Consider the following 24,007-nt stretch of genomic DNA (forward strand, 5'->3'; position numbering starts at 1 on the left):
AGAAGAAAGATGGAGTCTGGTTGGTTGCTAGTTGTGCGGTCATGTGATGAGCCGTGCACCTTGGCCAGTTGGACAAGACTTCATGGATAAATTTCCAGCCTCTGGAATCGTGAATCATTTTCACCAAAGCAAACGTTTGTCTGAGACAACTCATGAATGTGATAGAACGGGGGTCTCCTGCTTGAATTAACCAGAACATAGAACAGGGATTCCCTTTATTAACCAGCCTGCTGCTGACAGCAGTGATTTCAATGGGCGCCATGTAATTCTTCATTTTAGTGTAGGGTAAATATCTCCTGGGTTCCAGCAGTAAGATCACTGGGGATCATTGTTGAGTTGCTTGTGTCAAGAGGGTTCTGAAGGGGCAATACCTTTAAATCAATCTCTGTTCATATTATGTGTTGTTGCTTTGTATAGAGGATACTGTATTTTTACTACTTTAATCTGGAGTTTTCCTACCGCTTAGTTTTTCCTTTTCAGGATCCACATAAGGAGACGGCAAAACAAATTCTTGCTAGAGATCAAGCCTCATTAATTCCTCAAGAAAATAAGAGCCACCCGAAGGTATGTATCTGTGTACGCTGTGGGCATAAGGAACTGTTCCACCTAAAAGAAGAATAAATATCACCAGTAAATAGAATCCCTGAAGAGCAGTTTTAACAAGTCATGTAGCCCTTCTTATCCATATTCCTGAATTGCACACATTTCTGTGCAATGATTTTATCATTTTGTACTCATGGAAAAACGATCACAACCCAATCCTGTCACCCAACTTTCACCTAAAAATAACTTTTTAAGGCCGCTTGCACACGGCAGATCCGGATTCTGGCAGCGGAATGCTGCCCTGACCGTAGCCGGTGACCCCGCGTGCCTGTCGTCTTCTGAAATCTATACTGCGGATGGTCCAACCGGCGCAAGTGTGCAGCACAGAATTCCCTGCGCCATCGCTAGGTGATGACGCGGGTCCTGCAGCTATTCCAGAATGGCTGTGGGTCAGACGGCTTCTATTGACTTCAGTGGAAGCCATCCATGCGGGTCCCACATGAAAATAGAGCATGCTGTGATTTTCATCCGCGAGTGGAAACCGCGATTGGTTTCCGCTCGTGTACATGAAGAATCACTTTTGCATAGCATACTATGGGCGGTATATGCTGCGGAATCCGAAGGCGGTCGCCTGCTCCGGATTCCGCAATTGAAATCCGCCCGTGTGTTCACCCTAACTCTGGTTGGAAATGTGTTTAAAACCATAAAAGCAGTGGTACATACACCAGTCCACTTCAGCCATTCGGAGGGCCGCAGCAGTCTCCTAGCACCACCACTCAGATGCTGGGAGCCATGATGTCAGGAGAACGACACTTGACTGCTGCAGCAGTCAGACGGTAGCTGTTCCTAAATGAAGACCAGGACCACTGCCGGGCTACAGCACTGCATCGCCAAGGGAGAAAATGGGTAAGTACCACTGCTTTTATGGTTTTAACACACTTGCAGCTAGAGTTTAAAAAAACTGGACAACCCCTTTTAATTATGTCTGTTTACCTAAAGACCAAACTATGCCCAACACTCATCCCCTTGTATACTCACTCCCATGCTGTTACACAGGAGTGAGTATCGCTTGCAGCGCGGCCAGCAGGGAGGCGAGGTGGGTGGAAGAGAATTCTCTTCCGCGCTGTCCCCCCGCCCCTCTCCATTCACTGTAAGCAGCGGCTGTCCAGTATTGAATGGCTGTTTACACTGAACAGCTTGTTCGGTTTTCAGGCACGCTGGAACTGGACAAGTCTTGCTCAGTCTCCGCATGCATTTACACGTGACTACTGTCATTCAAACACCCCCCCCCCCACACACACACACACACACACCTATGTCAAAGGGACCTTAAGACTGCTCTGTAATCTACATTTACAGCTTTGAATGCTCTTTATGATATATGCTTCCCATTACTGCTGTTTAGATCATTTACCTGTGTTGCAGGTGGATTTAACCGAGCACAATCCGTATTCACTGAACATACCCAAAAATTTTATTTGTGAGCATTGTTATGGAGCCTTCAGAAGTAGCTACCATCTGAAGAGACATTTGTACATCCACACAGGTAAGACAAAGATCTGCAATCATTTTTTCACTCCTTACTATTTTAGCATTGTTCCACCCCAGGTAAAAAGTTCCATTCTTTTGTGGCTTTGAGTACCAGACTGTCCTTTACTTTATACAGAAAAGAATTAACTCTGTGTTACCCCCTAAGCGGTATATGATGTAAGTTTACGTCATGGCTGGTTGGTACTTAACACACCAGGATGTAAACTTGCGTCATGTGGATGGTGCACGATCAGAAGTCGGCCTGCGCCATCCTGCAGCAGGAGCGGGCTGTTAGTGATAGCCAGCCTCCCACTGCAATACCTGAGATCGATGAGAACATCGATCTCAACTGTTAACCCCTACATGCCACAATCTATGTAGATTGTGACATGTAAATGGATTACAAAGTGAGTGTGCTCCCTCTATGACATCATCACACCTCCGCAATGTAATCGCGCATGGCCGATGGATTGCCATAGCATTAGGATGCCAGATACTGGCATCCCGGCTTGGCATTGCCTATGATCGCCATTTTAAGCGATAAGGCATTGCAGTACGGAAGTCCTGCAATGCATTATATAACCCACAGGGATATAAAAAATGTAAACCAATAAAATAAAATCAGTGTTAAAAAAAACAGGTAAACAACCCCCCGCCTCCCAAAAAGCACAATAAAAGTAATCAAAAAAGCTTTATGTACCACAAAATGGCACCAATAAAACCTACAGATTGTCACGCAAAAAACAAGCACCCACAGAGCTCCGTACTTGGAAAAATAAAAGTTATGGGACTTTGAATGCAATGGGGAAGGAAAAAAAAAATCCCCCACCCCCCCCAAAAGGTTTTTATTGTGCAGAAGTGGAAAACACTAAAAAAAATATATTTGGAATTGTCATAATTGTACTGACCAACAGAAAAAATGTATCATGTAATTTATGCTGCATGATTAACGCTGTAAAAAAAACAAAGGCAGAATTGGTTTTCTCTCCCTGCTCTAAAAGAAATTAATACATGTTTTACAATACATTTTACGTACCCAAAAATGGTACCAATAAAAACCACCTTCGCCACGCAAAAAACAAGCCCATTAATGGGGGGGAAAAGTTGCTTCTTTTCAAAAGTGAAGATAAAAATCCCCCATAAATTGTTGTGTCCTTATGGCCAAAATAAACCATGTCCTTAAGGGGTTAAAGGACACTTTTTCACATTCATTTAGATCATAGAGGCGTCACATGGGTAGATCACCGTATAGATCTCAAGTGGTTTTGCCTAGCCAAATGTGACACACATGGGTGTGAAGCCTTGGTTGTACCAACGTCATGCGTCTTGTGTGTTTAGTTTATAATGACCCTTTGCAATCCACTGTCCGACATCTTCAGACATTCTGATTGAAGGCCCACAGCTCCGGTGTCGGAAGACATCCGGCAGGATATTCTTACTGTATATTACCGGACGCTCTGTTCTCGGGGGGCCTCTTCAGCATGTCTCATACCGCAATACTGGCTCTAGCCAGCAGATGGTGCTATTGTATAATGGCAGAAAGAGAAAACGCCCTAGGAAACCCTGAATCCAAAATTGGATTGCAAAGGGTTAAAGGTTATGTTTCACACACAATGTATGAATGGGAGCTTTTTTGTTTTTAGTTTTTGCCCAAGTATGTGTAGCATTTGTTCATGTTTGCTTCCCAGGAGAGCGACCATATGAATGTGACCGATGCGACATGAAGTTCATTCAAAAATACCATCTGGATAGACACAAACGAGTTCACAGCGGAGAGAAGCCCTACCAGTGTGAGCGATGTCAGCAGGTATCGTGTGCATTTGGTGATATAGGTTTTATGAGGCTACGTTCTATTGCAGAGATGAGCAGTACCGGGCTGGCTTCATTAATAAGGGATCTAGACAAGGTATCCAGCAAACAGGAGTTTCAGGAGCACTTACTAAGATAATGGGGTTTTTAATGGAACTGGCAAAATTTTGCCCACCCTGCTGTGATCAAGAAGCCTTGGCACTTTGAGACACGTTTGGGAATAGTTATATGCAGATATATTTTATACATGAAGATTCTTTTAGAAGCCGGCCCAGTATGTTTCACTACTGGATTATGACAGCGGGACATTGCTTTTGAAGGACTCAGGCTGGTTATTGGTTTAGGTCCTGGGTGCATGGTACTGAAAACACCGCGTGAATTGCGGACACAAGCACCTATATGAAGCCGCCCGAACGCAGTCTATTACAGAGTTTATAGTGATGTTATGTAGTTATTGGAAGTCCTTTTTACTGATCCATCGCTATTTTTTTTTTTTTTGTCTTTTTCTAGGCTTTTTCACGAACAGACAGACTTCTGAAACATAAGCGGATGTGCCAGGGCTGCCACACCAAAATTGCCGAAACAGAGTATGTGTTGTAGCTTATGACTGTGTTTGGGACGTCCTGTAATCTCTGCATTCAGATTGTGCTTTTTACTCGGGACAGAAATATTCTCAGTCCTGTTTTTATATTTCAGCATCTAGAAAAAAACAAAAGGTCTCCTGGGTTCAAATAATAAGATTCATAAAATGTCTTTGTGTATATAAATATATATCTATGTAGAGCCCCTTTCAGAGCACACCGGCCCGCGTACACGCTTTTAGGGATAATGTTAAATGGCTGAAGTTTCGTCCTCAAGGGTGCTGTAAAGCGGAACTTCCGTGCGGAGGGTAATATGTTTATCGCATAGACTTTAGCTAGGCCTGCCAGAATCTGGGCCACGCCTGTCCTTTTATTGTTTCATCTTGCAACCTGGTTCCATTGAAGTGAATGGAACTGATTTGCAATACCACACACGGCCTGTGGACAAGAGAGGTGCTGTTTTTACCATGTATTTTTTTAATTCTACACTAGCCCTTTAAACACTGGTTTCCTGACTTTCCAACTTTTCTATCATTGTACAGGTGTAAAAAAAAAAAAAGACAATGAAAATGTTTGTATGAATAGTTTGTGGAATTGATCTAGTAGCGATGAGAGCACACCTATTTTAATTAACAGATGCTATATAACATTTTATGTCTTTACTATCATTTCGGTCACTCTTAACCCGGGCGTTGGACCACGGCGGTTTTATTGTGTACACTTAGTATAAACGTAGCAGAATTGTTTTATAGAAACTGTTCAGATGAATCGTTTGGCTCGTTAGATTTCTGTTTTTATAGTCTGAACATTTCAAAGTAAGGTCTGTGCGTGTTTTTTGTAGCATTAGGGGCGAATCTTGGCGGAAATATGACCTATAAATTGTTAAAAGAGGGTAATCCCATTCAGGTCACAGAACTCGCACTACTTCTATCTGACTTAGGCCGTGTGTGTAAAACCGCTGTGGAGTGGTTGGCGCAGATGGAGTGGATGGCAACCAAATTGTACTGTGCATGACAGCGGATCTCTCACACACCCCTGAGCAGTCTTCCTGCTGTTTCTTCGCAATGGTGTGTATATTCGCAGTGTAATTTGCAAGTATTCGCAGCACAACGTCTCTGTGAGCGGAGCTGGAAACTTTCCCTGGGTCTAGGCTGCTGAGTGTCGCACAGTCTGGGGCTGGTTGGGTTCTGCTAAGAGGTCCATTATTTCAGTACACGTGTTAGTGTCACTATAAACTTCCGCCTTGAATTTCACTCAATTTGCAGTACTTTTACAATTGTTTGGTGACTTATTCATTTCTCTTCATATCCTCGCAGTAATTGGGGGGCAGTATCGAATATGCCTTGATGGCATCACTGCGTAGATGCTAGTGGATATTATGATCCTCAGATTGGTATTCACCTACTGACCAGGTGTCTTCAGTAATGCCACACTGATTGCACATAACCTATAGGGGAGTCTAGTATAGCCTCACATACAGCAATGCCATGGGGGGAAGTATAGCTACAAACACTTTGTGCACTACACCGCATGGCGATTCACTTCCTAGAATTCTGAGTCACATCCAATATATGAACATGGTCATAGATTTCTAGAACAGTGATCATTTCAGTAGTTCACTATTCCACGGTCTAGGCACCACGCAATACTATTGCAAGAGAACATGGCCACATACCTTCAGAAGGATATACCGCAGAGTTAAAGGGCTTGTACTACAATTACAGGATAAGGGAAACTTGCTGATTGCTGGGGGTTTCAGGCTAAGACCGCCAACGATCCGGAGAACAGCAGTCCTGTGTCCCCTCTCTTCTCCTCAATGCTGATTTCTGGTTGCTGTATGCAATATAGACTCTGACATGGTTTAGATGTAAGATCCACAATGAGACATTAGTTTGTAAAGTCAAGTAACTATTGCAGAGGTTGTCGGAAAGTGCTAGTCTACTCAACAATTATTGGACATCCCCCTTTTAGTAGTTTTGTATCATTTACCAGGTAGGAGAAGACAAATCTGCTCGTCTAAACGAACTGTTGATCATCGCTTGTGCAGCCTGTTTAGACAGACAGATATATCGGTGGATCGTTCAAACGAGAAATCGGTCAGCCTTTCACATTTGCTGTATGAGGCCGCCTTCACAGCGGCGATAAAATCACCTATTCACTTATAATGGGATCTTTCACATAGCAAGGCGAGGGGAAAGAAAGGAGGAAGGCTTTTAGACTGTGGAGTGACTGGTGCTCAACTTTTCGAGACTCTACATGTCAAGCGGACAAGCGACCATCACCTACAGCCACAACTCTCCAGCAATCCGCCTGGCCCTGCACTGTAAATCAACTTATCCTTCACTGGACAAGAGGAGAGAGGGGAAGGGACGATAATACCTATCGATCCCGCCTCGGTCCTCAAACACTCTGCAGTATTGCATGCTGGCAGTCGTTAGAATACAGGCTGATTCTTACCCAGCTTTCTCAGGCTTCTGCACACATGCGAAGCGAAAGCTCAAATTGCCCACCTGATCTGTTCTAACGCACTCCAGAGCTCTACAATATGCATACAGCTGCCACCACCAATTTCGTAACGGTAAATTGCAACCCAATTTATGACTATGGTTTTGTCTTAACACAGACAAGGCTCGCTAATTAATTTAATTAATTCTCAAAGAAAAGAGCAGTGCTTATTCACAGAAAAAATACAAAAATGATGTTACAAGATAAATGGCAAGACATATGATATCACAGACAGTAAAATAACAGGGATTAAAGTAAGAGTGTTACCATTTTTATGCGTGGAGGCCCACGGGTTACTATGGGGCAGTCATCACAATAGTGACCTCCAAGTGGCTGACCCCGAGCACACGTCCGTCTCCGATTTTTAAACTCACTGGTGTAACTCCCATTTAGTCCATTCCAGCCCCTGTAGGGACTGGCTTACTTTGGAACACATAATCCCTGGAATACATATTTTCTTCATAACTCTGTGTAGGTGTGACCCACCATGAAAATATGACTGTTTCCTCCCATGATTTTTCATGCGTTTTTAGCCCACACATGAGTAGTTTCAGACGTATCTCGTCTGAGATACGCAATTCTCGGTTCCTGAGCATCGTGCAAATATAGAAGTCCCTGCATCTTATTTGCGGTGATGCGACATTTCACAAAATATCCTTGTCAGCGAGCTGCGACGAACAGATCTTTCATAATTTCTAAATTACGTTTTTTCGTTGTCTTGAGGGAACGTCCTTTGTCAAGTTTGCCTCCAAAAGTTATCAGGTCTGCTTTTTGGCCATTTGGACCAGTGGGGGGAAGGGAGCTACTGGGGCGTGAAACCTGTTTCCTCTCCTTATCTCCTAGTGTAAACATTTTCTAGCTCTGGCTTTAGCAGGACTGTAGGACATCAGAGACCTCCTGGGGGGATGTGACAGGCTCTTTGAAGCCTGCTGCTCAAAGCTTCCTACAGCACTCAGCTTTCCTATACACGGAAAGGCATCTAACCCTTCTCTCTACAAACTATACAAAATGACTGACAGACTACAACCTCCACATCACAATACATATCTATTAATCTCATATATTTATCACTCTGGTATCTATCTACTGGTCTAATATCTAGCTAGTAAGGGGAAATTCAAGGGGGGAAGGATGTGACTCCACTTTCCGAATGTCCTGAACGTCAGCTGATTGATACTGGGCAGCTGGGGGGACAATTCATCTCTTTAGGCCTCATGTCCACGGGGAAAATCGGGCCCGCCGCGGATTCTTCATGCAGAATCTCTCAGCCGGTCCCTCCTTTCCCACGGACATGAGGCCTAAAAATACGCGTTAATTACCTGTCCAGACTCTGCGGATCTGCCCTCCGTCGTGGCTGGATCTTCTTTCTTCGGCCCGGTGGATGTGCTCGGCACGCCGGCAGCGTGCCGCGCGCATGCACCGTGCACTCTTTCTTCTTTTTTTTTTTTTTTGAACTCCTGCTTTCCCGCGCCGGAGAGTAGGAGTTCAGCTGCAGGTGTGCCGCGGATACGGACGGCTTCCATAGGCTTCAATAGAAGCCTGAGGGAGCCGTCCCCGCGGGAGACCCGCACTAAAATGGAGCATGCTGCGGGTGTTTTCCTGCACACGCAATCTGTGCCTCAAGGGAAAATGACATCCGCAGGTATTTAATTACCTGCAAGTGTCCAATGCATCCCTATGGGGCGCGGATCTGTCCCCGTCGTCATGAGGCCTTCTACTACAGGATCTGTCAGCTATCCAATGCAGTTTCAGTATTTTTAACAGCAAGATGGACCATGCAATTCCTGGGGTAAAAAAAATACCCTGGCAAAATCTAAAATGATGACTAGAGTCATGCACCGAAAATTAAAAACTTCTATAAGAATAGCTAAAATCGGACATCCTTATCGTGTTTGCGTTCAGGTAATATTTACTTTAGATCACCTTCACACTTACGTTGGTCAGTATGTGAAAGCCAAAACCAGGAGTGGAGCCTACTGAGAGAGAAAATATAACGGAAGGATCTGCATCTCTTCCGCGCTTTAGGACGCTCCCTCTGACTTTGGCTTATGAATACCCATGCAGAGTTCTACAAGTGTGGATATGGCCTTAGTCACCTACAGGTACATTGCTCCAGCTGTCTGTCATGGTTTCTAGAATGTCACTGCAGAACATGCTATGAAAACTTGTTTCTACTTTAAAGTAACTTTTCCTACAGTTACAGATTAGCGCCCCGGTATACAATAAAATCTAAATGTCCCCTCCACATCTGTTATGTTAGGAGGTCCGCCTGGTCCTGTAGTGTTTCTAGGCTAGTTCTTGAGGAGCTGCTGTAGGATTTACAGTGCTAGAGAGAATATGTATTTTACTTGTAGTAATGTTATCCCCTAGAGATATTCTATAACAGAAGATGAACAGGTTGAACGGCTGAAAAAAACCCAACACTGTCAAGTTTTGTTTTACTCCAGATTTGTGTGCTTTGCCACAGTTTTCTAGATTGTCAGTCGATTTTTAGGTGGTTCTGACAAAGGTTTTACGAACACTATAAAATGCTCTCAGAATCAGTCTTCGGCCGCTTCACACGGACGTATTTGTGCGTGCAATATGCAGAGAATAGAACCCGCTGATGTCTATGCCATTTGCTCACACTTCTGTTCAAAGCTTCCCATAGAAGTCAATGGGAGTGCGCAAATGTGTGTGCAACATGCGTGAAATACTGGTTAATTCTACTGGAAGGATAACACATCTGGAACTCATTAGACGAATTAGCCATTTCAATCGATGTTGTTGTCTTGCGCACAAAAAAAAAATGCACCGTGGGTGGAAAAACTACAATAAAACATGCCGACACGTGTGCAATAAAGCCTCATTCATAGTGCAAAAAAGCTGCACTAAGAGGTGTTCAATTACGCTTGCGCTCATGTGAAGCTGGCTTTAAAGGGGTTAACTAGGCAGAAAAATTTTAAAATAGTGCAGAGTGGTGGCAAAACATGGAAATAAGTCTTACTTTGCCCAGTTCCCCGCCGTTCATGTTTTGATGGTGCAAGGTCCCCTGCTACTGTCTACTTCCTGCACAGGAACATGTGACTGCCACAGCCAATCACTCTCTGACTTTAGTCAATGATTTTGGTATTTACACTGGTTAGGACTAATGTTAGAATAGCGCCACCTGCTGTTTCCTTCTGTCCACCTCAGTGAATGTTCTTGGGTGGTCACACATGCTCAGTATTGCTTCCCTCTCCGCTCCGCTGGGTATGTGGAGGGATCCCTGATGTGGTGAGCGGCTGTTCCTGAAGTTGCTGCATCTTCTGATGTCATATGAGATACTCAGCAAGCAGTAGGAGAGAAGACAGAGTATGTGTGACCACCCTGGAACATTTACTGAGGTGGACACAATAGAAACAGCAGGTGGCGCTATTGTGCTGTACTTTGCTCAGTGCGACCTATGCAACTGCCATTTCGCAACCAATATGCTGTGTGAACCCGACCTAATAAGCTGTTAATCAGCTGCATTCCCCATTAATCCCTTTTAATCACTTATAGCATAAAACGCCCATTTATTTTGTACCAGTTGTAAAGTTTGAGGTATTTCATGCTGTACCCGCGTGGCACTGTCCGGCCACATAATTAGCTTTAATGTAAAGTCGCTGCCACTCGCCTGTGCTCTTTACATAGATAATGTAATCAGTTCCATGACTAGCAAATTTAGGTAAAATTTTGAAGATTTTTTTTTTGTTTGTTTTTTTCTGTTTTTAACATTAGAATAGTGAGCATCTTTCTAAATAAGTGTAGTTTTATAACGATGTACAGCCTGTTGTATCCTTTTCCCTTCTTATTACCAGTGTGTGTAGAATATTTAAATAAACTTGTGATTTTTTTATACATTTTCTGTTTCAGCTGTGTTTTTTATCCAGATGCATAACATTTAAAACACAGTGAGGCTGGATTCACACGGGCGGTTTTTCACGCTTGAATTCCATCCAATTGCGATCTGGACGGAATTTGCACGTGAAGATAACAATTATTTTCATTGTGTTTTTTTCACATGAACTATTTTTCTCTCACAGTGAAGCTGCGAGATTGAAGAATTGATGTATATACTTTTTTGGGGGGCAGTTCCTTGCAAGGAATCACCCATTAGCTCCTATGGGATCTAAGGGAAAAAAACGCATTGCACTCATACCATGCGAGTGCCATGTGATTTATTTATTTTTTTCCTCCAATTGAAATTCTTGAAATCACTTATTTTTTTTCACGTGTGTAAAACACGCAGTTACATAGATGTGATGCCTTTAAAAAAAAACAAAAAAACATCGCACTCCATCAAACAATTGCGTGTTTGCAAGTGTGCTGTGAGTCCAAATTTCTCGGACTGATATCGCCCTCGCCCATGTGAATACAGCCTGACAGAACTATAAACTGAGGTATATGCTTGAAAGGATTTACATTTGCTAACGATGCATGTTCTAGAGTAATGGAGCAGATTGACAGTTAGTTTAGCGATCTTCTGAGTCCAGTGGGCGGTTCTACCCAGTGATTGACAGCTATTGGTGTGCACAGACATACAGGGCGGGCTGTTAATCCCCTCCGCGCCCTCAACTCATAAGCTAGGATAGAGCAGGGATTTACATTTAATACGTTTTATAGCTCATTTTTTCCTTCTATATCAATCCATTCGGCTCCTTCTGCTCTATAACATGGAGCTCACACAATATTCATCATGACAGGTCTACTTTAACTCCCTTGTGCCCTATGGCATAATGTTACGTCATGGAAATCAAGCAGTTCCTGTAGTCTGACACAGTAGTACATCATGTGGGCATCTCGGTGTACCCACACAATGGGCGTGGGGCCGTGGGGGTGACTGACTGCTGAGGTTCCACTTGAACAGCCAGGATCAGAGACCTTGATGCTAGGCATCATGTTTAACTGGTTATCACAGGGAGGAAGTTGGCTTCCTCTGTCATGTCATCGGCCTGCCTTAATGCAGTCGTGGAGGTCGAATGGGTTTTAATAGCAACCCAAGGCCTAACAGTGGCGTCGGGGCCTGCTCATGGCGCCCGTACAGAAGTATATACAACTCATACAATACTTTTTGTAGAATAAAAATTCATCCAATTTTTAATTCAAATTAAACGCTGTATAAAAAAAATGTGTGTGTTCATACTGCCTGCCAAAAATGCAGTAAAAGTGACGCAAAAAAAAAAAACAAGCCATCACACAACTCCATCGATGGAAGAATCAAGAAGGTGTGACATTTTGAATGCAGTATTGCCAAAATACATTTCCAAAAATGTTTTTCATTTTGGTATCATTGTGATTGTACTGATCTGCAAAAAAAATTTAACATGTTATTTATACCACATGGTGAACACTGTTAAAAAGAAAAAATGGCAAAATTGATATCACCATGTCCACCTTACCCCTTTGCACTCCAATTTTGGATTCTGGCTTTCCTCGGGGGTTTTCTCTTTCTGCCATTATACAATGGCGCCATCTTCTGGCTTGAGCCAGTACTGTGGTATCGGACATGCTGGAGAGGCCCCCAACCAGTAATATACAGTAAGAATACCCTGCCGGATGTCTTCCGACATCAGATCTGTACAGCCTTCAATCAGAATGTCTTTAGACGTCAGACGGGATTGGAAAGGGTTAAAATAAAAATGTACAATACATTATATGTGCCTCAAAATGATGCCAATAAAACTAGAGCTCTTCACACAAAGAACAAGCTCCCATATGGCCATGTTGACAGAAAAATACATTTATGGCTATTAAAAAGTGGAGATACAAAAAAAATTTTTTTTAAAGGGAGTCTGTCCGCTCGAACATGCTGTCTAAACTGCAGGCACCATGTTATAGAGCAGGAGGAGCCGAGCAGATTGATATATAGGTTTATGGGAAGAGATTCAGTAGAACTTGTATTATATTCATTTATATCTCTGCACAGTCCAATGGGTGGTCCTATCCGTGATTGGCAGCTGTGAATGACTACATACAGGCATAGCTGTCACTGGTAGCTCCGCCCATTGGACTGTTCAGCTCAAAATGTGCAGAGATATAAATGAATAAAATACAAGTTATACTGAATCTTTCCCCATAAAACTATGGGGAAATCTGCTATTGAGGCAGACCAGCCTTATATATATGACGGAAATCAGAAGGGAATGAATGGAGTGATCTACGGAGCTGAGCCCACTCCATATGCAGTGTGTGTTGGCTGTGTTCTACAACGGACACCCACCTGAAAATTACTCTGATCTCGGCAATTTAACAACTCAGATGCTGGGATGATTAAAGACCGCAGCATCTGAGCAGTTATACAGCGGGAAGGAGATCCCTCTGTCACTAAATGGGCCCCTTGTGACCCAGTAGCATGGTGCCAAGCATTTGTCATGGCAGCTGAGCACCTAGTGAAGACCTGCTGGCCTACTATCATAGTACTTATGTTACATTGTAGTAGAGGCAGGACTTAATAGGATGACTTAACAGGCACCTTACATACAGGAGTACTGCAGTGCATTGTACAAGCGGCGCCATGTTCAAGAACCTATGAGCGGGAGAAGCGAATTTAAAACATTTTATACATTAAGAAAGGAGTTTAGACATATTGTCAGGCCCCGGGGCATACTCGCTAGTGGGGGCATCTCTGAATCATCCAGATGGAGGATGAGAATAAGCGTGGAGGGTAGGACATGAGTGGGGGACCGTACCACAGACACCTTGTCAAATTTTGCTGGACACCTACGCCCCTTACAGACTATAAAATTGTTGTATAATGGAGTTAACCAATTTCCTCCACATTGACACCGAAAGATTCTTTCGATCCATCCAACATAATACTTCCCATGGTTTTGGTAATCCTGAAGAACAACTTTCAGTGGATGAATGTCAGTCTGGTGGGACTTGGACCTTTGCATGGATAACTTCCAAGTTATTTGGGGCTACATCACCTTAAGGCCCATTTACACTGGACGAGTGTTGGGCAAACGATGCCCGACACTTGTCCCTGTGTCTCTGCACTCCTGCATGGCAGCTAGCACAGCTGGCTCGCACATGGAGCAACCAGCAGGGGTGCAGGGCAGTGCAGGAGAGAAACGGCCGCTGTGTATCTCAATGGAGAGGGACGGGAGAGGAGAGAAATCTCCTGCACTGCCCTGCCCATCTGCTGGCCGCCCAGTGTGCGAGACAGCTGTGCTAGCTCCTGTGCCGAAGCACGGGGATACAGGGACGAGTGTCGGGCATAGTTTGCCCGACACTTGTCCAATTTAAATGGGCCTTTAGTAATACATTTGTTTTTACTTTTATCACTGCTGTATTTATCAGAGGCAATCTGCTGAACATACCTCATAGCAACTGCAAACTTACAGTAAAATATATATGTTTTAGGTCTGGAGCAAGTTTATCCTCCTATACCCCGAGTTTTCGTACTCACAGAGACGTGTACATTAACACAGGTAAGAGAAGGTCCCACACAATTCGATAAGCGTTCAAGAGGGGCCTGGATGCCTTTCTTGAGCATTACAATGTTACATGTTATAGTCACTGATTACTTCAGAAGGGTCGGTGATCCAGGGATTATTCCGATTGCCAGATTGGAGTCAGGAATTTTTTTCCCCCTTAAATGGGGAAAATTGGCTTCTACCTCATTGGGGTTTTTTCGCCTTCCTCTGGATCAACATTGGGGGGTAATAGGCTGAACTGGATGGACCTATGTCTTTTTTTTTTTTGGCCTTACATACTATGTTACTTCTGCCAAGACCATTAATGATTGTATTAGGTGTAAAGACCCTCAATGTGCCAACCTGTTATGTCTTAGGGGAGCGTCCATTTGAATGTGACATGTGCGACATGAAGTTTGTTCAGAAATATCATTTGGACAGACATAAAAGAGTTCACAGTGGAGAGAAACCATATCAGTGTGAGCGATGTCAGCAGGTGAGTAATGCCCCAAACGGATCACTTCATTATTCTTCTCTTCTAGGGTGTAACGAAACGTTCTGTGTCCTCCTTGGTCAATGCAAGCCTCAGTTTGTTGTATGTGAGCATTTTTTGGTTTACAGCATTAGGGCTTGTACACACCCGCGTAAGCGCATTTCGGCTGTGCAAACAAGCCCTTATATACTAATGATTTTATTTTAGGGTTCGATAGGGTTAACGTTTTATATGCCCAAATCATCTAGAAAGATTCTTAGTCACGTTTGCTTATGCGCTGTTCACACTGCGTCTGTCAGCACTGTCGGTGTATATGCCGGGACAGCTTCTGGCACATATGTCCAACATTTTTTTATAGCCCCACCCAACAAAATGCAAAAGAGTAACAGAAACATTGTAATATCTGAATATACTGCACAACTGTTGTTTATACTAATCACATAAAAATGCAAAGTTCTTTGCTGTTATTTTGATCAAAACATGTGGACCCATCCACCACGTCAAGGCAAATCACTCCCACAACAATGCAATGCATAAAAAAAAGAGTGTCTTATTGTCCTCTGTTGGTCCGGTATACACAGGTATACCTTTTTTTCCCCTTCTCCTTAAAGGGGTTGCAGCGCTGACAGCGGGCACAGTGAACAGCTGATCGGCGGGGATCCCGAGCAGTGGATAGGTCATCAAAAGTTAAAGTCCCGTATAACCCTTTTAATACCGTATAGAGAAGCGCAGTTGATTATGTATTTTTACACATCCTGAAAAGAACACTGCAGAGCACCCATATAGCACGGATAATGGGGTGTTCTTTACCCATATTATACTTGCACATGTCCGAGCCTTCCATAGGAGGTATGCTTTAAGGAAGAGTTCGACATAATGTGAACCGGCCCTGACTGTTTGTGCAGTGAATAAAAAAACTGCATATATTACATGCACTTTATGACAATTTTTGGTACAAATCCGCCATGCATTTAACTCCCTCAATCGAATGGATGAAATCCCTAGTGAAAACCAGCAGAATAAATTGATAGGCTACAGATTTAGTCACCATCTTTTTGTACCCCTCTCTAAAGGTAGCACAAGGTAGTGCAATGTCACACTGATTGCAGTGATATGTCTGCTGTTTGCATCTGTGCAGTAGTTTGGGAGAAACTTTATTAGTGGTAGCAAATGCACAGAGGACTACTGGATATTCATGAGCTGCAGGCTAGGTACACTCACCCCGCCCTCCGACTAATGATGAACTGCATTCTTGTTATTACTGTGCATAGTGAGAGGACTGCCAATCATTGGCTGGAGGGCGGGGTGGGTGTGGCTATCATGCACCTTCTCAATATGCAGGACTACTTCTGTTTCTCCAAAACTACTGCACAGATACACACAGCAGACACATCGCTGTACCAGTGTGACAGGCACTTCTTTATGGTGCTCTCAGGGAGGGTTGCTGCAAAGATGGTGACAGTCTCTTTAAAATTGATTTGTACGTGACATTTTGTGAAATCTACTTCAGACTGCTTGTACAGGGAGACTTTCCACAGGCCATTCCTCTATGGAAAATCCCCAGTGTACATGCGGACATAACCTTGTTGCGCTGATTGCCATTCCTTTCTTCTGACGAGCTGATTATATAATTGCTCTTTCTCTTTCTTCATTAGGCTTTCTCTCGGACGGACCGCCTTCTAAAACATAAGAGGATTTGCCAGGTGTGCCAGACGAAACCTACTGAAATAGATATTACATTGTGAATTTCAGTGCAATGTCTGCTCACCCCTCACTCAGGACTAATCATCATCAGTACTGGTGAACCACAGACATACTGAAGGAGTTCCCTGAAGATGCAGGGCTGGTAACACTGAGAGTTTACTCTGCCGTCTTCTGCAACTTGTAATATGTCATTGACAAGAAGGCCAAACATATATTTTATACAAGCAATATTCATCAGTCCATCTTAGACTCGTTAATCACATTTCTATCTAGTGGAATGAACAAACTCTCGTCCGATTTATTGAATAGCAGGTGTGCATCTGCTGGCGGAGAGATCCTTTATTAAATGGGATCCGTCATCTCTCCTGACTTTTAGTAAATACTTGGATTTCCATTGAAATATCAATTCTGGTACATTGTCTCTTAGAGTTCTGCATTGTGCTGCTCTTCCTTGGGCTGGGTTTTATCATTCACCGTGTCCTTATACACTCTGACGCTGTCCAATCAGGGCTGGCAATGTAAAAGGGGTTGTCGGGTGATTTAGCTATAGTTGCAAATGTGTTAAAATAACAAAACAGGCGTACTCACCTGTCCTTATTTCCAGCACTGCAGCCTCTCAGTCTTTGTTGAAGACTGGCTACCACCTGACTGTTACAGCATCATGGCCCCCAGCATATGAGCCGTGGTGCCTTGGGGAACGGCACCTGACTGCTGCTGTTGCTTCTAATTCGCTGCAGCAGTCAGGAGGTAACCGTTCCTAAACAAGGACCATGGGGCCGCAGTACTGGACCGCCAGTAAGACGTGTAAATACCCCTGCTTCTGTTATTGTAATCAGCGGGGATCCCAAGCAGCGGACTCCCAACTATTGATGACCTATCTTGAAAAACGGTCATCAATAGAAAATTCCCAGAATCTCCCTTTTAATGTTATAAGGCTGGGCTCACATGCCCATGTCCGCCGACGTGCCACACGCAAATCTGTTGCGTAAGCATGCAGCAAGTACACCATGACATGATATTTGCTGCATGCACTATCTTGGCGTGTATGCATCAGTAAGTGTGAGTGGGCCAACACAAATCAATGGGCTATTGGCATTGCATGCTGTGTGTGTGCGCACAACAACCAATGACTACGCCAATGTGTGCCCGGCCTAATCAGTATCTGGGTAACATTCTGTGATTCACTAAACCTGTCATTATATTTGGGCAGTGGACTCCAACCCCAAGCTAGAGGCAGTGACAATAAGGGCTCCTTCTTACAGTGTTATTTTCTAGCTTTTATTTTATGTAACATTCTTTTTAAGGATTTTTAGTGGCATTTTTTTAAAATTTACTGTCATTTTTTAGATCATTTCAAGCCCTCTAGAGAAAGCTTTGGGGGAAAAAAGCTTGGCTTTATTGGTTAGAATGTAGTCTGTCAATGAGAAATAGATTTCTTTCAACAAATGAAAGATAAAGAGGATAAAAACGTCTAGTACTATCGCGCAGCTTATTTGGCTGTTTTTAGGTACTTTTTAGGGGTCAAAAGTTGTATTAAATGGAATGACATAATGCAGTTGATAAAGTTGTTCTGGATTGTCAAGAACTATTTACTAATACAATGAACTGTTACTGATTACCAGCGATGATGCGACAAAACAACAGACCTGTTGATGAGAAGGAAAAACTGATACACCATATTATGTCTAGTGCAGGGTCATAAATGACTTTTTTGAATCCCTTGAATCCTGCATCATCCCCCCCAGAACCTCTGCTTGGCATAACACGTTGCATCAGTTTTTTTCTGGAGTTTTCCTTTAAAGGAAGCCTGTCAACAGTTCCAGCTCCGTGATTGTCTCAATCTGCTGACAGCGGAAGTCAGGTGACTGCTGCCTGCCAATTGGAAGCTGCAGTGTTACCGCCCATTCTCCTGGCATCAGCACTCAGATACTGGTCACCATGATGCCAGGAGTTTGGAGTGTTACTTCTGATTAGTGGTCACCTGACTTCCCCTGTCAAGACAGACTGAATCTCCGCCCCTGAGGAGCTTAAGTAATGTTTGTTTTAAATCATTTGGATTTTAAAAAGTTAATTTTTAACCTGACAACCCCTTTAACTTTCTAGGTGGTTGTATTAGCAGCGAGTCTCTGAAAAAGAACTTTTAATCCTCTGCACATGATTCTGTGAAGTGCCATGAGGGCGGAGCTTCTTTCGTTAAGTGTCTTCCAGTCTGTCCTTCTGATCTACTGAACAACTCTGACAATTAGACCAATTAAGGCTACATTCACACAAGCGAGCGTGAGATTAGCCCTAAGGCTGTGGAGCAGCTCACTGGATGGATCAGATGGCACTTCAGAGAAGTCCAACCTTCAAGACACTTTCCAGAGTGGGTGCGGAGGATTCAAACTTCTTTTTTGGAGACTTGATGTTAATACAACCGCTAAGAAAGTATGATCTCCTTTCTCCGGCCCTACACAGCTCTATCAGCCAGTTTGCTGTTACAAAACTGCTGCCCGACCCCATTAACATGAATGTACAATAGCACATGGGTCCTGTCATTTCAGTAAGGTTACGTAACATTTTTGTGCACGGAGAAACATTTCTATGGCCAGATTTAGCATCCACCTACCTACACTGTCGATGGTCTATTTTGTCGACTCTCAAAATTTGTGTCGGGTCGGCCTAAATCCTACTTCCATTAGCTGCTAATACTAATGATTGCTATTTAAGCACCCCTTTGGTTTTGCAACAAAATTCTGTCCCTGAACCGGAAAGGCAGGAAAGTTTATTATCTTTAATTGTTTTTCTATCTCAACCTACTAATCCATTGGTTTCGAATCCCGTATGATGTCCTCCAAGATTTTCACTATATCTGCTCTCTGATTGGCCAGATCTGCTCATGTGATCAGCACTGGCTAGCCATAGAGCAGTGCATTAGATAGAAAATGCTGCAGACATCCTGGATAGCTGAAAACAGGGCCGAAACTGACAAATCAGAGGTGCGTCAAAGAAGAACTGCAGGCAATATACCCCCCTGCCCTTCTGGTCCTTGGGCAGCATTTTGTCCCAAAGCCGGAGAGTTGCTTTAAATTCCTTCATGATTATTTCATAGCCTCCATCATTACCAAATCTTACCTGTTTGAGTTAGACATAATTAAAGGCGATTGAAGATGGTCCCGCACCCGGTAGTATCATATAGTCCCAGCGAAGAGATGTGGCCACACAGCTGCATTGTTAGCATCCATAGTCACTGTCTACGGTGACCATCATCTCATTGTGGACACTGCTGGTTCCCATAGCCAAGTACCATGCAATGTGGCTCTACAAGTGTGAATACATCCGGTGCTCTACTCATCCATCAGCTTTATGTGTAAGGGTTTTTATACCATATCACTGGATTATTCTACACTCGGTGACATTTAGTTGACTTTGAGATTGTTGGATGTTCCTGATTCAATTATTGGATTTATTATACTGCTATATACCACATTGGTGCACAAAATACTGTTTGTTATTGTCAATTTAACACCTAAGTGGTATAATATATAACTTCAGTTCTCCTCCAAAATTTAGTTCTACAAAACATACGTAATATAGCAGGCGGAGATCGGGAAAAGACATGATTTAAAGGGGTTGTATCAGGATCGCAAGATTGGAGAAAACTGCCTAATCGGTGGGGGTCTCACCACAGATTCTGAGCATGGGGGTTCCATGTCCCACCTCCTCCTTACTATGGGCTTACTGCCCCCCACCCCTCCCTGCAGTGAGGAGAATGAACAGAGCAACAGTCACGCATGCATGCTGCCGCTCCATTTACTTTCAGTAGGACTGTCTAAGATGGCCAATGTGTTTTTCCATCAGCCCCATTGAAATGAATGGAGAACAGACTACACATGCTCGACTGGTGCGCCATTCGTTCTGACATTGCTGCAAGGGAAGAAGAAACCACGCAGTAACGGGCATAGAGGGACATGGGACCCCCATTTTTTAAATTGACGGGGTCTCCTTCCCGATCTGTACGTTATTCCTTATTTTATGGGTAGGGGATAACTTGTGATCCTTATACAACCCCTTTAAGCCTTATCAAGCTTCCTTTCTCTGTCCTAAAGTTTGTGGCAAAATCTGACTACTGACATTTCACTGTTACTTTGTGTGAATGGGCTTTTAGGAACCACTGCAGTAACTGTGTTTTTTAGGGAACAGAGTATGTCGCACCATATGTTTATTCCCCCCCCCCCCCCCCCTGTTTTGCAATTTTGATGAGATTTAGAAAAAGTACATTTGGATGGAGAAGCCCCGTGAGAAGTTTGTACAGGAATATTAAAAGGCCTTTTACATTTTTTACATCTGTAAATATGAAGAAACTTATGGTACAGTTAGAGAGATTGGGTGTAATGTATACGATGAAAGATGCTTTACAGCTATAATGTGTGACCTAAAGGAGGGTCCTGCTTTATGATATCAAGGAGACATAGTTTTTACTGACAATTTATGTACGTCACAACAAATGCTTTAAGAAGTTGCTTTTAACCCTTTGAAGTTTAGAGATGGACTTCATTTTATTATTCTCCAAGATATACAAAAAGTTAAGACCTCCAAAAACTTTTATTGCTAGACTAACACCCCCACCCCCTCCCCTAAAAGTATAGGTTCGGTCTCGGGCTGGGATTTACCATATGGCAATTCAGATTTTGTCGATTACTCCTTAGTGTCTCCTTAGCAAGAGATTACAAACTGATACTGTCAACCAGAAAGTTTGTTGTCTCATAGAATGGTAGAGTTGGAAGGGACCTCCAGGGTCATCTGGTCCAACTCCCTACTCAATGCAGGATCACTAAATCATCTCAGACCGATGTCTGTCCAGCCTCTGTTTGAACACTTCCATTGAAGGAGAACTCACCACCTCCCGTGTCAACCTGTTCCACTCATTGATTACCCTCTCTAAATATAGAGCAACTGTCTGTTACTGAGGAGTAAGTATAGAGCAACTGACACAATTTTCAAGAGGTTGTACAATTTGGATAGAAGGACCCTACAGTTTGATAAATTGATCACTGGGCATCTCAAGGATGGTACCCTCATCAATTAACTGAAACATGTAGTGGAACCCAACAAGTGTTCAGTTTCTCGACAGGGCCTCCACAGGAAAAATGCAGCATCACATTGGTCTGATTGAAATCAGTAGGCTGTCCATATAAATACATGGGCATGCTTGGTCCTCCCCACTGCTTTGGGTAATGGATAAGGATCTTGAACAGAGGACCGCTGCTCTATAACTCAAGAGCTTTACAGGGTCTTTCATAATAGGTTCCCTTTTAGTGACATGATGCAAATCTTAACCAGACTGAACCTCTGCTTTTAGTAACATTTTATATCCCACTTGCGTTAATTCAGTCATGTATTCTGAAAATCCTTTTGTATTGTTTTTTTTACTGCATTTTGTTTGTATTTTACTAGTTTTGTTTTATTGAGGTTGATACGTGCTCTGGCACTACTGCTGTATGTAATGAACTGTAGCTTTAAATCCAACACGTGGAATTTAATAATCTGCATTTTTTTTGTATTATGAGATGAATTTCAATTTTGTAATATCACATGACCTCTGTTATAATTTTGCATATAGTCCCCAAACTATTCCTCTATTTCTAAGCTGCCAGGTTGTGACTGTTTTTTCAGCCCTGGTAACATACTGTAGTCCGCATGTCTTTGTACGCTAATATGTGCAATTGATTATACGAAACTGTACAACTACTCTGATTGGCGGAATGTTACTGATTGAGGGGACTTTTACAGAAGGAAGTGGCATTTAGCGGTTCAGGGGCGGTTTGAACTCTTTGAGAGTTATGATCTCATGACAATAGTACGAGTGATGAGCTTTTTATTTCTAGCGTTACTCTTGGCAATCATTTTACTTTCGGTCTGTTCTGCACAAATTTTTATACATGATGCCCGTTGTTTTTGAAATATGCCGGCATCCCATGCGGGTAGATGTAACTAGGAGCTCTACTCCACATTTACTGTAAACCTGCTACTGTATTCACTGTTGGACTTCATTTCTTCCGTAGCATTAGAATAGAGGGATAGTTCTGTTATACAGTATAACACTGTTCGGTCTGATGTATTCTATTTTTTGCCTCCTGCCAATGTATGTAGAATATTTAAATAAAGATTTTTTTCATAACGGTGTTTCGTGGTACATTCTGTAAGTTACATTTTATATGTAAGATCGCTATTTTACAGGTAAGCCAGACACTAAGGTTTTGCTTTATCCTCCACTGACCACCCAACCATCACCTTTATTCTTTGGTTGTTTAATACGTATGGCTAATACTTCTTTTTACTGACCTCACTAATGGGCTTTGAACCTGCGCATACATCTTTTTAAGGCGGAGGTTTGGCTCACTACTGACAGCCTGGCTCCTGCTCTAACTGCTAGGAGAGGAGAAACTTGGAATTCTGGCAGTTAAAAGGGGTTCTGTTATTAAAAAAAAAAAAATTCTATACTCTCCTATTGCTCCACTGGCAGTCTACTTACCAGATCTTCTTCTCGCCTGCAGTCTGAGGGGGTCACCTCACCTCCAGCTGGCTGATTCCTCTGCTTCCTGTGACGAAGGATAGACTCACAGGCAGTCTCCTTCCTGCTCGGCAATGTACTCTGTCACTAGTTCACAGCCCAGCAGGGAGTGCCGAGCTATTGCAGAGACTGCTCATGCCCGCTGTCTCTGCAGTAGATCAGCATTCCTTCCTAGCCAGCGAACGTTATGTCACAGGGACGTGACCTTCACTGACCTGCAGGAAGAAGAATGCAAGGAATGCAAGCTCTTATAACAAGCCAGTTGGCTTGCGGTGAGCTGACCCAGAGGGGACTGAGCAACATCAGTGAGGAGAAGATGCCTTAAGGAGTTTGCCTGGGGAAGAATAGGAAAGTATAGAATTTTTTTTTCTTTTTTAATGACAAAACCCCTTCAACCCTCTACATACACAATCAATAGCAACTGCAGCATGTAAGCAGATGACAGTGGTAGGCAGCTCTTTCTAACACCCATCGGCACCCTTCAGTGCGATCACAAGGTGCCATTGGGTTTTCATGGCGGCTGGAAGCCTGACAAAGGACTCCATATTTGCCATGTTAGACTGCCTGTCCACGGGCATTGTGGTATCCCGCAGCGAAGATCCGCCACGGGATACCGCCGCCTGGGAGCAGGAGCCGGCAGACGGATCTCTGTTGTCAGCCTATCTGACAGGCTGACCGCGGAGAATTGCGGTAAATTTGCAGCATGCTGCAAATTGCCACCCGCAAGCGGAGAATCGCAATGATTCTTTGCTCGTGGACAGGGGGGGAAGCGCTCTCCATAGCAACACTACGGAGAGCTTTCACTGTGTTGCCCGTGGCCGGATTATCGCCGCTGGGAACGCAATTCAAAACCGCCCGTGGACAGGCA

The 24,007-nt window shown here is 43.4% G+C and overlaps 1 protein-coding gene across 2 annotated transcripts in view; it reads left to right on the forward strand.

The window, feature by feature from the left end:
- The window catches only part of ZNF740 (zinc finger protein 740), a 28,323-nt gene extending 7,531 nt beyond the window's left edge, over positions 1-20,792 (forward strand). Inside the window, exons 4-10 of one of the 2 annotated variants that reach the window (XM_066584223.1) lie at positions 481-564; positions 1,969-2,089; positions 3,762-3,880; positions 4,393-4,469; positions 14,337-14,404; positions 14,767-14,885; positions 16,538-20,792. In XM_066584223.1, the coding sequence (XP_066440320.1) occupies positions 481-564; positions 1,969-2,089; positions 3,762-3,880; positions 4,393-4,469; positions 14,337-14,404; positions 14,767-14,885; positions 16,538-16,627 (678 nt within the window). In that variant the 3' untranslated portion in view covers positions 16,628-20,792. The remainder of the gene's footprint in view (positions 1-480; positions 565-1,968; positions 2,090-3,761; positions 3,881-4,392; positions 4,470-14,336; positions 14,405-14,766; positions 14,886-16,537) is intronic. The other variant, XM_066584224.1, reaches the window with a different exon arrangement.
- The last annotated feature ends 3,215 nt before the right edge of the window (positions 20,793-24,007 follow it).

Source organism: Eleutherodactylus coqui, chromosome 1 (assembly GCF_035609145.1).
Source record: "Eleutherodactylus coqui strain aEleCoq1 chromosome 1, aEleCoq1.hap1, whole genome shotgun sequence".
NCBI classification, from domain to species: Eukaryota; Metazoa; Chordata; class Amphibia; order Anura; family Eleutherodactylidae; genus Eleutherodactylus; species Eleutherodactylus coqui.